Here is a 14,195-nt window from a genome sequence, read left to right on the forward strand (position 1 = left end):
CTACACCAAACTGGAGGACCGGCTGTTTCGGCAGCTCTCTGCAGATGCACTTGTGCCCCTTGCCCCGTCCCCTCCACTCCCCTCTGTGGTTCCCCGAAGACCAGTAAGCAGGAGAGCTGGGCTTCCGGGAGCTGAGGGTTACCTCCAGGACTTGATCCACGATTTCCTGCATGACCTCACACTGGGCCTCCGTATCGCTGCAAGGCAAAAAAGGAGAGGAAATCCCCGTTAAAGGAAGAGGCAGAGGAACTGCAAGAGGGGGAGGGAAGGGGGACACCCCACCAGGCACAACCGGGGCTTGGTGAGCTCAGGCTGGGAGAGGCTGCAGCCCTGGGCGGGTCACTCGCTTGAAGTGGCTAAAAAGGCTGGGGGAGGGGGGAGGGAAACGCTGCACGCTGGGCTCATCCATCTGCCAAGCCACTGCAAACGGCACAGGGGCTCTGATTTCTTCGTCCCGTGCTTGGAGAGCTTGATTTCACAGTGATGCTGGTGGGGGTGGGCGGGAAAAGGGGGGGGGAGACGCCTACCGTACTCTGCATTCAGGCAGCATCTTGTTACGCTGGGCTGTGAACCGTGCTACAAAGCAGCCCGACTGAAACAAGATGCTGGGGAGGGGTGAAAGTGTCTTGGCTCTGGCCAGTGTCCTGCTTGCATCAGGCCCTCCGAGACTGGCCCCCCCCTCCCCATTCATAACTGGAGACTTTTAAGAAGCAGGCATTCACTGTCAAACCAGGCATTTGAGAGACTAGCTTGGCTGGTTCGGCTATTAGAGCCCACTACTCCACTTTTCTGCGCAGGATTCTTGGTGTTTCCAACTCAGTGTCGCTTTTTGCCCTTTATAAGGAGCTGGGTCTCCACTTGATGGAATCTCGGGCTTGGATCATTACGATCAAATATTGGCTTCGGCTCCACTTTCGATCTCCTCCTGCTAGCCTAATGGTCCAACTTTTAGCTGACCCCTATACATCAGAATGGTCACAGGCCATAGTGAAAAAGGTGGGTACCCTAGGTATTGATCTGGAACCCCTCTATAACTGTGGTGAGGTAGCAATCTTGCCGGTGGTAAGGAGGAGAATTTGGGATATAGAGGCGCAGATCATTAATGCCGGTAGTCTTGGAGTTTGTTCTCCCTATTCATTACCCCTCCTCCCCTTGCATACCTCCATGGTACCGTATATTGCTAATTTGACATTCCAGTTTTTAGGAGGGTTTTTATGCTTGCAAGGTTCAACCTTTCCCCCTCAGTAGTGGTCTCCGGTAGATACAGGGGTGTGCCGTACAAGGATAGACTTTGTAACTGTAATCTTGGGGAACCTGATTCTATCACCCATATTCTCTTTCGCTGTCGCTGAATTTTTGACTTATGTATGGAAGTCAAGAGTAGTACTTTGTAAATCTCGTAAACCATGTTAGGATTGCTTTGTATTTTGAGATAATGGGAATATTGGTTGACGTTGTTTTAGTACTATCCCTTAAATTCTGCATTTGTTCTGGTTATCTGTGTTATGCCAATAAAGGTTTTCTGTTCTGAACTGGAGACACTCGGAAAGGGTGTTTCTTTAGAAGAGCACCAGTAAGCCGTGGTGAGGGGAAGGCTCTGCTGAGGCTGTTGTGGCTGCTTGGGCCGAGCTGGAAGAGGGAGGATAGTCGGGTTGCCAGGTCTTACCTGTCTGCTGGCAGGGGGGGGGTCCAGCCCTCTCCCGGTAGTCTTCTTGTGCATGCGCAATGATGTCACCCAGAGGTGATGTCATCACACAGGGCACGTCAGGCGGGACGCTCCAGCATTTGGGCAGAAAACTCTATGGCCACCATAGAGTCCTTGCCTAAATGCTAGAGCGTCCCTGGCGCAGCATGCTGGGTGCGATGACGTCATCAGGAGGGACAGGGCTCCCCCCCCCGCCAGCCGGCCCTGAAATGGGGGGAACCTCTGCCCCCATCGGGGGGATGGCAACCCCAGAGGATGGGCCCTAGGCTTGAAGCCGTCCTCAGGTCACTTGGTACGAGCTGTGGTCCTGCTGGGCTTGGAAGGGAAGATCTGGGGATTAGGCTGGACTAAGCTCCCTCCCCTCCCAAAAGCTTTGGGGTACTGCGAAAAGGAGAGGGGAGCGTCCTCCCTGAGATGGATTCTTTGTTCCGGCTCCTACAGTATTCACTAGACTAGCTCTTAAGTTAGTCATACGAGTTGCAAGGGAGTCCTCGGCAATGTTCCCTCGAAGCTGTGGAGTCTTGTGTGCAAAAATTCTACTTTGTGAGCTACTGGCATTAAGGTTGTGAGCAAGCGATTGGGCTACTGCATAAATTACTTTGCTCTGGAGCCCCATCCTTCCTGAGCTAAGACAAAAATGTGTGAGCCGGAGGCTAAAAAACTGTGAGCTAGCTCACAGTCACTCAGCTTAGAGGGAACACTGGTCCTCGGCACACTCCCTGGAAACCAGGTGTCCCCAACACGGTGCCGGTGGTCACCGTGGCCCTCGCAAACACAGAATCCTAGAATCACAGAGTTGGGAAGGGGCCCTACGGGCCATCTAGTCCAACCCCCTGCTCGGTGCAGGATCAGCCTAGAGCGGGGGTGGCCGACGGTGTGGCTCTTTCACACATATTGTGAGGCTCCCGCTACAGTGGCTGGGGAAGCAAAGGGGAGGCGTGCCTCCCCGGTTGGTCTCCCCTTCCCCAGCCAGTGCAGAGAAAGAAAGCAACCTGAACTTTAAATGCATTCTCAAAGGCCCCCCCACCCCCCCAGCCGGCCGGCTTGGAGAAGGCATTTGTCTCTTTAAACCCCTTCTCCAAGCCAAGCTAACTGGCGTGTGGGGGGTACGGGGGGGGGCTTGGAGGACGCATTTAACGTTAAGGTTGCTTTCTTTCCACCTCCACCTCCCTCCCCCATCTATTTGCTTTCTTTCCACTTTCTTTCACTCTCTTTCTCCCCTCCCTCCCCATCTAAAGTTACCAATCTAGTGTCAATAAAAGCAGATCTGCAAATTTTTCAATAAAAACATTAAAACGACTGTAATATCGTACAAAATGGCTGTCTTGCGGCTCTCAGACGTCTGACGTCTATTCTATGTGGCTGTTACCGTTAAGCAACCCCTGGCCTAGAGCATCCCCGACAAGTGTTCGTCCGGCCGCTATTAAAGACGACCAGGGAGGGGGAGCTCACCGCCTCCCTAGGCAGCTGATTCCACCGTCGCACAACTCTGACTGTAAAAACAGTTGTCCCTAAGATCCAGCCGGTACTTTCCTGCCCTTAATTGAAGCCCATTCTTGGGAGTCCTCTCCTCTGCTGCCGGCAGGAACAGCTCCCTGCCCTCCTCTAGGCGACGGCCCTTCAGAGACTTCAAGAGAGCCGTCACGTCCCCTTTCATGGCTCCTGTGGTGCTTTTAGAAAGTGTGCTATTGCCCAGCAAGGGCTTCTGATTGGCCACTGGGGTTCTGGTTGCTTTGGCAGCAGCGGCCACAACACAGGGATCTTCGCTGGGTGACTGAAGGGGAGCCACGACAGCCATTTTGCGGCTGGCTCTGCCTCCTGCAGCAGCCCTTCTGTGGCTGCGCCCACCACCCGATAGAATTCCAAAGGAGCCCACAGGCTCAGGAAGGCTGAGAGCCAGTTTGGTGTCGTGGTTCAGTGCGCGGTCTCTAATCTGGGAGAACTGGGTTTGATTCCCCACTCCTCCACTTGCACCTGGCTGGATGACCTTGGGCAAGTCATAACTCTGGCACAGCTGTTCTTGAAAAAGAGCAGTTTCTGTCAAGAGTTCTCTCAGCCCCACCTACCTCACAGGGTGTCTGTTGTGGGGAGGGGAAGGGAAAGGAGTTTGTAAGCCGCTCTGAGACTCCTTTTGGTAGTGAAGGGCGGGGGATAAATCCAATCTCTCTCTCTCTCTGCTGTAAAACAACAAAACCCAAAAAAGCTTTGAGTTGCAGATATTGTGGGCGGGGTGTGCGTGTTTGCCTTGCAATTTCTGCAACGGTTCAAGGGTGCTGGAACGTTCGAGAACACAGGGTGGGCCACATGAAAATGGAAGGGACTGTCCTTTGGTGCAATACGTGCAGTGAATGAAGTAGCCCTGGGATATTACAGCATTGGAGAAGGTGCAGATAAGGGCAACTGGCACGATGAAGGGGTTAAAGGTTAAAGAGGTTAGGGCTCTTCAGCTTGGAAAATGACAATGGAGGGGTGACATGCCAATGTTCCCTCTAAGCTGTGGAGTCCTATGAGCAAAAAATCTACTTTGTGAGCTACTGGCATTAAAGTTGTGAGCAGGCAATTTGGCTACTATATAAATCAGTTTGCTCTGGAGCCATCCTTCCTGAGCTAAGGCAAAAATGTGTGAGCCGGAGGCTAAAAAACTGTGAGCTAGCTCACACTAACTCAGCTTAGAGGGAATACTGGACATGACAGACATTTAAAAAAAATGGTGCATGGGACAGAGAAGGCAGAGAAAGAAGTACTTGTCTCCCTTTCTCACAATACAAGAACTCGTGGGCACTCCATGAAATGACTGAGCGGTCGGGTTAGAACAGATAAAAGGAAGTCCTTCTTCACTCAAAGAGTGATTAACACGTGGAACTCACTGCCACAGGAGGTGGCGCCGGCTACAAGCAGGGACGGCTTCAGGAGGGGATTAGATAAACATCTGGAGCAGAGGTCCATCTGTCTGGGGTAGTGATGCTCTGTATTTTTGGTGCTTGGGGGAGCAACAGTGGGAGGGCTTCTGGAGTTCTGGCCCCGCTGGTGGACCTCCTGATGGCACCTGGGCTTTGGCCACTGTGTGACACAGAATATTGGACTGGATGGGCCACTGGCCTGATACAACATGGCTTCTCTTACGTTAACATAAGAACATAAGAGACGCCAATGTTGGATCAGGCCAAAGGCCCATCCAGTCCAACCGTCTGTCACACAGTGGCCAAAAATACCAGGTGCCATTAGGAGGTCCACCAGTGGGGCCAGGACGCTAGAAGCCCTCCCACTGTTGCCCCCCCCCCCAAGCACCAAGAATACCTGCCCCAGCCTGTAAGTTCCTATCTGTACCTTGTGGCTCATAGCCACTGATGGACCTCTGCTCCATATGCCTATCTAATTCCCTTTTGAAGCCATCCACGTTCTCATGGGTGTGGATTTTGATCCCAACACACACATTCATTTCCCTCTCCTGTGATATCAGAACGCATTGGCACGCTAGGCAGCTGACTGGCAGGCAAGAGGTTCTGGGCAGAAAAAGAAGAAGCCCTTCTCCTCTTGGAGCAGTGAGCTTATGGGATTCACTGCTACAGCATAGGACGGTGTGTGGGGCCACTGGTTTGAGTGGCTTTTTTAAAAGGGGAGAGATAACCTTGTGGAGGCCAGATTTTTAAAGAGCTTCTTCAGACGCACTAACTGTAACCTTGCTATTGAGGAGGGAAGAAAACAATCAAACAAACTGCATTGTCGGTGGGCACACAGCATAAATGCAGCCATGTACAATTCAAATCGACTGCGCTTCCTGTATATCGTGCCCCCTCTTGACACTGTTTTCCTTCCTCCAGCAGACAATGGCTGCACCTGAGGAAATGGACTCTTAATCTACAAATGCTTCTGCTGGAGGCAAACTTTGTCAGTCTCCTGTTGGTTTATAGCTGCCACGGGTGAAATACCACAATCCCTCTGCAATCCTTTTGCACCTTTCACCACAGCAGGATCTCCACTGAGTTACGTGAATGCGAGAAAATATTTTCAAATGTTATGTCTGTTTCCCAAGGCATCTCCCTAAAACTTTGGAGAGTTACTGCTGAAAGTTATACATCACCTCACTCCCTGACACTTTGTGACTGGCTTTGCCAGCTGGGGCAGCCATTTTGTGGTGGCCCTGACTCCTGTGGCAGCCATTTTGCGGTCGCACCCTGCACCAGAGTACCAAGGACGCCACAGGCTCAAAAAAAAAAAGACTGACTGTTTTTGTTGTCTGAACACACTCCTAACAGCAACGACCCCAACGATCTCCTGGCTTGGCTCTTGCTGGGAAATTCTCCTCACGGGACATTCCGGAGGAGAGGCCTGTGGCACAAAGCGGGCCTGAAAGCTGTGAAAAAGCTTGGAACCGAGACACTGTCATCCCCAAAAGTCAAAAAGCCACGCCCGCGCGGCTGAAAAAAGGCGGGAAAGAAGCGTATTGGAACCGGGAGAGGGACAAGAAAAGGGGTGGGGGGAGCATTCTGTAGACTCTGGAAAACAAGCCTATTAAACATACTTAGTCATGACAGGGCCGCATTTATAATGTGAGCGGGGCCAAAGACCTTTCGCTGCCGAAGGGAGCTCTGAAATCCCTGTGCGGGAGGCAGGGTTCCGAGGAGAGCAGGCAGTGCATGGACCGCGCAGGCAGCCAGGCCGAGAGAGAGCGTTCCGCGTGCGTCAGTGTCACTGCCGGAGAATTGCTCAGGCAGGAGGCGAGAGCGACGGGCCTAACTGAGCCCTGCCGCCCCCTTGAAAAAAGCAGCTCCTTGTCGAGACCACCCTCGCGGGGTTTGTTGCGGGGTGATGGAAACGAGAGCCGTCACGGCACGATCCCGCCGGCGGGCGATGTCACGGAAATAGTTCTGGCAAGCTAACAACCGCATACCGAGGCTCGTGCCCGGAAATCTATGCGCCTCGTGCCTGGAAATGACACACCAAGTTGGAGAGCTTTGTAGACACTGGGCTGGCCGACAAGTTCTGTTCTGTGGTACAGTGTGTACGTTTGTGAGGGGGGAGAAGGGGAGAGTTTGGAGCTTGTTTTGTTGCCATGTTTAGCTAAAAGGAGGAAGAGGAGGAGTAGTAGGAGGAGATGGAGATTGGATTTATACCCTGCCCTTCACTACCTGAAGGAGTCTCAGAGTAGTTTACAAACTCCTTTCCATTCCCCTCCCCACAACAGACACCCTGTGAGGTAGGTGGGGCTGAGAGAGCTCTGAGAGAAATTGCTCTTTTTCAAGAACAGCTCTTATCAGAACTACGGCTTGCCCAAGGTCATCCAGCAGGTGCAAGTGAAGGAATCGGGAATCAAACCCGGTTCTCCCAGATTAGAGGCCGCGCACTTAACCACTACACCAAACTGGCTCTCACACCAAACTGGCTCTCCTGCAATGAATACAGCAGCCCGTGACAGAACTTGGGGAGAGCCCAGGGACAGCCGCTGTGGCGCAGTGGATGGACCCAGGAACGGAGAGGCCCGGGTTCAAATTCCCTTCTACCAGAAAGTTCTCCAGGTGGCCACAGGCCAGATATTCTCTCTTCAGCCTGAGAGCCAGTGTGGGGCACTGGTTAAAAGTGGTGGACTCTTATCTGGAGGACTGAGATTGATTCCCCACTCCTCCTCCACATGAAGCCTGCTGGGGGACCTTGGGCCAGGCACAGTTCTCTCAGAGCTCTCTCAGCCCCACCTGCCTCACAGGGTGCCTGTTGTGGGGAAGAGAAGGGAATACGATTGTAAGCCGTTTTGAGACTCCCTCAGGGTAGAGAAAAGTGGATATAAAAACCAACTCTTCTTCTTCACTAACCTAGGGCCGTTGTGAGGAGAAAGTGGAGGGAGAGGGTGTGAGCAGGCGACACATATTGTTCCGGGCTTTGTGAAAAGGGTTGGTCTACGCATACACCGAATAAATTATTGGAGAAGAGAGTATGAAATGGCCACATCCCTCCCCTTTCCTGTCTCCTAGAAGGTTTGACCAACTGCCCACTCCTCATTCTGAGCTTCCAGCGCCTCCCGTGCTTTCCTCAAAGCTCTGCTGTCGTGAGAGTGAGAAAGCTTCTTTTGAAAACAAAAAGCTGGTTCAGGGTACCTGGCCAAGTGACAGGCACCTTTGCCTGGGGCAAAAATCAGGATCCCCCTCAGCGCAGTTTCTTTTCCTGTTTTTCTTGCTGAACGTCCAAAACAGGAAAAAAAGAACAAGAGTTCATTCAGCCCAAACGGCTTCTGGGATCAGCACAGCACATTCCGAACATAGGCTCTGTGTACTCACTGTGGGCTCCTTATCCCAACGGAGCATTCAGAGATAGAGCACACGCGTGAGAAGCCACAAAAGAAGAGCCCTGCTGGATCAGACCAGTGAGGGTCCATCTCGTCCAGCATCCAGTCTCACACAGTAGCCAGCCAGTTCCTCTGGAAGACCCAACAACAGGACAGAGAGGCCGAGGCCTTCCTCGCATAAGAACGTCAGAAGAGCCCTGCTGGGTCAGACCAGTGAGGCTCCATCTAGTCCAGCATCCTGTCTCACACAGTGGCCTCAACCAGTTCCTCTGGAGGGCCAACAACAGGGCAGAGAGGCCGAGGCCTTCCCCTCACAAGAAACATCAGAAGAGCCCTGCTGGATCAGACCAGTGAGGGTCCATCTAGTCCAGCATCCTGTCTCACACAGTGGCCTCAACCAGTTCCTCTGGAGGGCCAACCACGGGGCAGAGAGGCCAAGGCCTTCCCCTCATAAGAACATCAGAAGAGCCCTGCTGGATCAAATCAGCGAGGGTCCCTCTAGTCCAGCATCCTGCCTCACACAGTGGCCTCAACCAGTTCCTCTGGAGGGCCAGCAACAGGGCACAGAGGCCGAGGCCTTCCCCAAATAAGAACATCAGAAGAGCCCTGCTGGATCAGACCAGTGAGGGTCCGTCTAGTCCAGCATCCTGCCTCACACAGTGGCCTCAACCAGTTCCTCTGGAGGGCCAGCAACAGGGCATAGAGGCCGAGGCCTTCCCCGCATAAGGACATCAGAAGAGCCCTGCTGGGTCAGACCAGTGAGGGTCCCTCTAGTCCAGCATCCTGCCTCACACAGTGGCCTCAACCAGTTCCTCTGGAGGGCCAGCAACAGGGCAGAGAGGCCGAGGCCTTCCCCTCAGAAGAACATCTGAAGAGCCCTGCTGGATCAGACCAGTGAGGGTCCGTCTAGTCCAGCATCCTGTCTCACACAGTGGCCTCAACCAGTTCAGAGGCTGACGGCCTCTGAACATGGAGGTTCCCTTTAGTCATCACGGCTAGCAGCCACTGACAGATCTATCCTCTATGAATCTGTAAAATCCCCTTCTAAACCTGCCAATGCATGAGGCCATCACTACATCCTCTGGCAGCGAATTCCACACTGTAATCATTCACTGAGTGAAGAAGTTATTTCCTTTTGTCTGTCCTGCATCTACTGCCCATCAACTTCACTGAATGCCCTCAAGTTCTAGTATTTTTTTTGGGGGGGGGGAGTTCTCTCTGTCCCACTCTCTTTTTTTGCAGCTGACTTATGGTGACCCCCCATGGGTTTTTCAAAGGAAGAAGAAGAGGAGGAGGAGGAGATTGGATTTATACCCTGCCCTTCACTACCCAAGGGAGTCTCAGAGTGGCTTACAATCTCCTTTCCCTTCCCCTCCCTACAACAGACACCCTGTGAGGTAGGTGGGGCTGAGAGAGCTCCGACAGAAACTGCTCTTTTTCAAGGACAGCTGTGCCAGAAGGTTTGCCCAAGGTCATCCAGCAGGTGCAAGTGGAGGAGTGGGGGAATCAAATCCGGGTTTCCTAGACCCATGCACTTAACCACTAGGGCGGGGTAGAAATACTCGAATAAATAAAATAAATAAATAAACTGGCTCTGAACAAGAGATGTTCGGAGGTGGTCTTGCCAGTGCCTGCCTCCACGTAGCAACCCTGCCGGTCTCACATCCAAATACTGATCAGGGCCAATCCCGTTTCGCTTCTGAGATCTGACTTTCATAAACCTCTATAACATCCCTCTCCTTCGTTGTCTCTTTTCTCCACTGAAACATCCCAGCCTCTTTGAGCCCGGCGCACTGTTGCCCATGCGCTCCACCGCCCGGCGTTTTGCCCCCGGCTGCCGCAGCCCTGTACCAACCTCCCCTTCTGCAGCAGCAGGACTTTATCCTTCAAGGACTCGTCCAGCTGGTCCAGGAAAGGCGTGATGTCGACCGGCTCTTCCACGACGGCTTCTTTGATCGGGTGGAACCGGAACTCTCTCTTTTTCCCTATGGCGCGGGGGTGAAAGAAACGGAGCAGGTTCAAAGATGAGAAAGAGCCACCCTGCCCTCCCCGTAGGCGAGCACGTGGACCCGCCCCGCTGCCTTTGCCTTGATGACAAACCCAGGCCCAGTTCTGGCCAACAAAGGAAACGAGCATCTTATCTGTACTACTTTACACTGCAGCTGGCTGTTCCCCGGGCCCAATTCAGACTGACTTGGGACCGTGATACCTGAAGGACCCTCTTCTCCCAGCGAGAGGCCCTCCAGTCCCGACTGTCCCATCGAGCAATGAAGTTCATTTGGTGGGTGCACAAAACAGGGCCTGTTCAGTGGCGGCCCAACAATTATGGAACAATCCCCCTGGGGAGGTGCACCTGGCCCCCCTCACTTTCAATGTTCAGGAGGCAGCTGAAGACAGTTTTATTTAGGATTGCATTTGATTGAAGCCATCAGAGAAACATAGAGTTGGGAGGGACCTCCAGGGTCCTCTAGTCCAACCCCCTGCACGATGCAGGAAACTCACAAATACCTCCACACCCCCAGTGACCACTGTTCCATGCCCAGAAGATGACAAAAAGAAAAATCTCCAGGATCTCCAGCCAAACTGGCCTGGAGAAAAACTTCCTGGTCCCAGAGTGGCAATCAGCATTTCCCTGGGGGTGTAAGAAAGCCACAGTCCTAAATTGTGCTTTTAAATATCGCTGGGGTTATCAAGTCTATCTTCGCCAGGAGTGGGGGGCTCCCGGCTGGCGTTTTGTGCGCGTGCGTGCACAAAGCGCGTGCCGCACGCATGTCACCTGGAAGTGACGGGAAGATGCCAGGCACGCTGGGGGCGGGGCCACGGCCATACAAGGGAAAACTCTATGGTTTTCCCTTGTATGGCCGTGGCCCCACCCCCAGCATGCCCGGCGTGCCCGCGTCACGTCCGGGTGACGTGCACGTCGGGGTGGAGTTCCCCCCGGGGCCTGATCCGGCGGTGCCAGGGAATGGGCCTCTGGGATCCCTAAATATTGCTTTTGATGTTTTTTGTGTATTTTATTGTGCGTTTGTTTGATCTTTTGTCGCAAGCCGCCTTGAACTCCGTAAGGAAGAAAAGCAGCTAATAAATGTTTTAAAGAAAACAAACTCCCCTGCACCTAGAGAGTTAGCTTCCCGGGAAGGATGGGCCCTGAGATGCTTCATTTTCTCTGTTAAGGGTAGGGGAGTTTGCCTTAAAAGAGGCATTCAATCACCTGACTCAGTGCTCTGAAAAAAAACCCAACCCAGCCACCAATCTGAGTGAACGCTAGCCGGGAGATGGCAACGTACTGTCTGCGTATTTAGATACAAATCAGAAGATGTCAGGTCTCATTCTCTGCTCTGGCCATTAAGGGAGCTGCCGGGAATTTTGCATCACGGGGCTGGGAACGGTGAGGTCACTGCGGGGCCCCCAAGAGACGAATCCGTCAGCCTCGCTTCCTGCGCAAGCATTGTGCTCTGGGCCTTTGTTCTGGCATCTGGGCCTGCAAGGGCACACAGTGTTCTTGCAAGGAAGTCTCTCTCTCTCTCTCTCTAGACCCAGGCACGCTGCATAAAGGACACCATTCTCCTGGGCTGCCTTGCCCACCTTCCGGCTCTTTCAAGGCCTGGCCCTCATCCACCTGCTCTTAACAGGCAAGGCCTCAGGGGAGCAGTGTTATGTCCAGGCCCCGGTCACGTCTTGCTCCTTGGATAGTGCAGATTCAGGCCATGACTGCAGTGGGGCATTTCTGGGCCCTGCCCCCTTAATCGGGAGCTCCGCCCCACAAATACCAATGCCAGAAACCGTATTTTTTAGGACACCGCCCCCCACTACTGGCAGAAGGCCAGGGTGAGAGCTCCACGGCTTGCCCTCAGGCTTTCCTCTCCCTCCCACTGTCGAATTTGGGGGCGGGGGCATCATGGGACCCAGGACGAGACAGCCCAGAGGGTACTTAAATGCCTTCAGAGTTCCCGTCCACAGGACAAGAAAGCTTAGAAGGACCCTCAAGAGTGGCACCTTCAGTACATCTCCGACAATCCCCCTTTCTGCTAGCCCAGTCCTGCTGTAGACCACCCAGGTCATGGTGAGTCTTTCCGAAGCATTCCCATGAGCCCTTGGGAAACATGCAAATTAACTGGCCCACAGGCCATGACCTAGGTCAGGGGTGTCGAACTCATTTGTTATGAGGGCCGGATCTGACATAAAGGAGACTTTGCTGGCCCGGGCCATGTGTGTAATAAAATGTAATGCCAGGGAGCGGAGATATAAACTTTATAAAGGACACAAACAAAAGGCCTTCAAAACCAGGCGGCCGTGGCGGCCCTCTACCCTGTGGTGTACACGAGGCCCTCTGTTTTGTGAACCTTGTCCTGAAGGGGGTAACGTGTGCGACCTACGGGGCCGTGGGAACGGGGTTCCTCTCCACGATCCGGCAGCTGCCCCTGCCCGGACCTCCTCACCTTTGCTATTCAAGTCTTCTTCGTCGTCACTGAAGGCGGCCTCTGCGTTGTCGTAGCAACTGTCGTCTTTGTCGGACATGTGATTGTCCATCTCCATGGAAACCGGCTCCTCGATTTTGACTACAAGGAGGAATGCGAGAGAGGTTGGGTGGGGGGATGCCGCCAGCTTGCCCCGTGATGCGAGGCGGGGGGTGAAGGCTGTTCCCCACTGTCCTGTCTGGTTCTAGGGGGCGACTGTGGGGATTCGAACCCAGGACTCAGTATTAGTCCGACACTCTCAAACGCCACACCACACTGGCTCTCTTTCTGCCCAAATGGGGATGAACGGGAATGAGTTCGGAACTTGCGGCTTGACGTCTCTAGCAAAATGCCTTTATTCGAGGTCCGACACGCCAAGGGTGTGTCATGTCTCTTGTCGGGTGTGGGACAACGGTTATTTATTTATTTATTTGCTTGTTCAACTTTTATCCCGCCCTCCTGGCCGAGGCCGGCTCAGGGCGGCTGACGACAGATAAAATCCCAAATTACATATAGATAATAAGTACAACTTTAAAATACTATATTAAAACCAGATATAATAAAATGCTAATCTCATCCGTCGGTATTGCTGGTCTGCTTCAGATGCTGTTAAGTACTTCAGACGTCATAAAAGGGGGGGAATCGGCTCGGGCAGCTGATAGGGGTCCAGTGGGTCAGGGCTCTTCGCCATACGATGTCAGTTGGCATTCCCGATGGGAATAACAGTGGGGGTGGGGGCGACGGCGGCTCCAAAGGCCTGGCGGAAGAGCTCAGTTTCGCAGGCCCTGCGGAACTGTAAAAGGTCCCGCAGGGCCCTGATCTCCTCGGGGAGCTCATTCCACCAGGGTGGAGCCACCACCGGAAAAGCCCTGGCCCTGGTCGTTGCCAACCTGGCCTCCTTAATGCTTGGGAGGGCCGGTCGATTCTGGAATCCCCGAGCGCTGGACTAGGAGAGATGTGGGTTCAGGTTCCCCACTCGGCCACGATGTTCACTGGCTGGCCTCGGAGCCAGACGCGCCTTCTCTCAGCCCAGCCCGCTTTACAGGACTGTTGTGAACAGGGGTCATTTCCTGCAGGAGCACACAGGAGCGGAGCTCCGGCAGTAAGGAGCCCAGGGGGCGGGCACATGCAACAAGCCCCGCCCCCTGCTCCCAGCAGCCCTCAGTCGGGCCACGAGGAGCAAGAAGCTGCCAGGTAAGTTGCAAAGCCTCCCCCTTTCAGGTACAAGCTCTCCCACCTCTGTGAGGGCAGATCCGCACGTCCCCCCCCAATAGCTAGAAATCCAAAAGTCCAGTGGAGCCTGAGCGGTGGGTGTTGCCTTCTGACACACTTCCGGTGATGTCAGGGGGTGTGGCCTATGCAAACAAGTTATGCTAATGAGCTCCTGCACCTCTTTTTCTACGAAATGACCCCTGGTTGTGAACACCAGAGAGAAGAAACCATGTCTGTCACCTTGAGCTCCCTGGGGGGGGGTTAAATATACACGAGACAGGAAAGCGACACGGCTTCTGCCTGGCTCGTGCCGGTTGTGGCAAAGGAGGCCTAGGCTTCCCAAGTTCCCCTGGGGGGCGGGGAAACCCCCGCCCCAGAGGCCCGTTCCCCCCCCCGCCGCCAGCGGATCAGGCCCCGGGGTGAACCCCACCCCAACGTGCACGTCACCCGGAAGTGACGCGACCACACCGGGCACGCTGGGAGCGGGGCCACGGTCATCCGAGGGAAAACTCCAGCCGCGGTGCGGGAGTCCCCCGGTAAGGAG

General features: G+C 53.9%; 1 protein-coding gene across 1 annotated transcript in view; it reads right to left on the reverse strand.

The window, feature by feature from the left end:
- INTS3 (integrator complex subunit 3) overlaps window positions 1–14,195 on the reverse strand; it is a 200,043-nt gene that overhangs the window by 45,529 nt on the left and 140,319 nt on the right. Inside the window, exons 15-17 of the mRNA XM_015411750.1 lie at window positions 12,422–12,541; window positions 9,838–9,967; window positions 143–197 (exon numbers count right to left, since the gene is read on the reverse strand). Coding sequence (XP_015267236.1) covers window positions 143–197; window positions 9,838–9,967; window positions 12,422–12,541 — 305 coding nt within the window. The remainder of the gene's footprint in view (window positions 1–142; window positions 198–9,837; window positions 9,968–12,421; window positions 12,542–14,195) is intronic.

The sequence above is a fragment of the Gekko japonicus genome, unplaced genomic scaffold (assembly GCF_001447785.1).
Source record: "Gekko japonicus isolate JY-2015 unplaced genomic scaffold, Gekko_japonicus_V1.1 scaffold175, whole genome shotgun sequence".
In the NCBI taxonomy this organism is placed as follows: Eukaryota; Metazoa; Chordata; class Lepidosauria; order Squamata; family Gekkonidae; genus Gekko; species Gekko japonicus.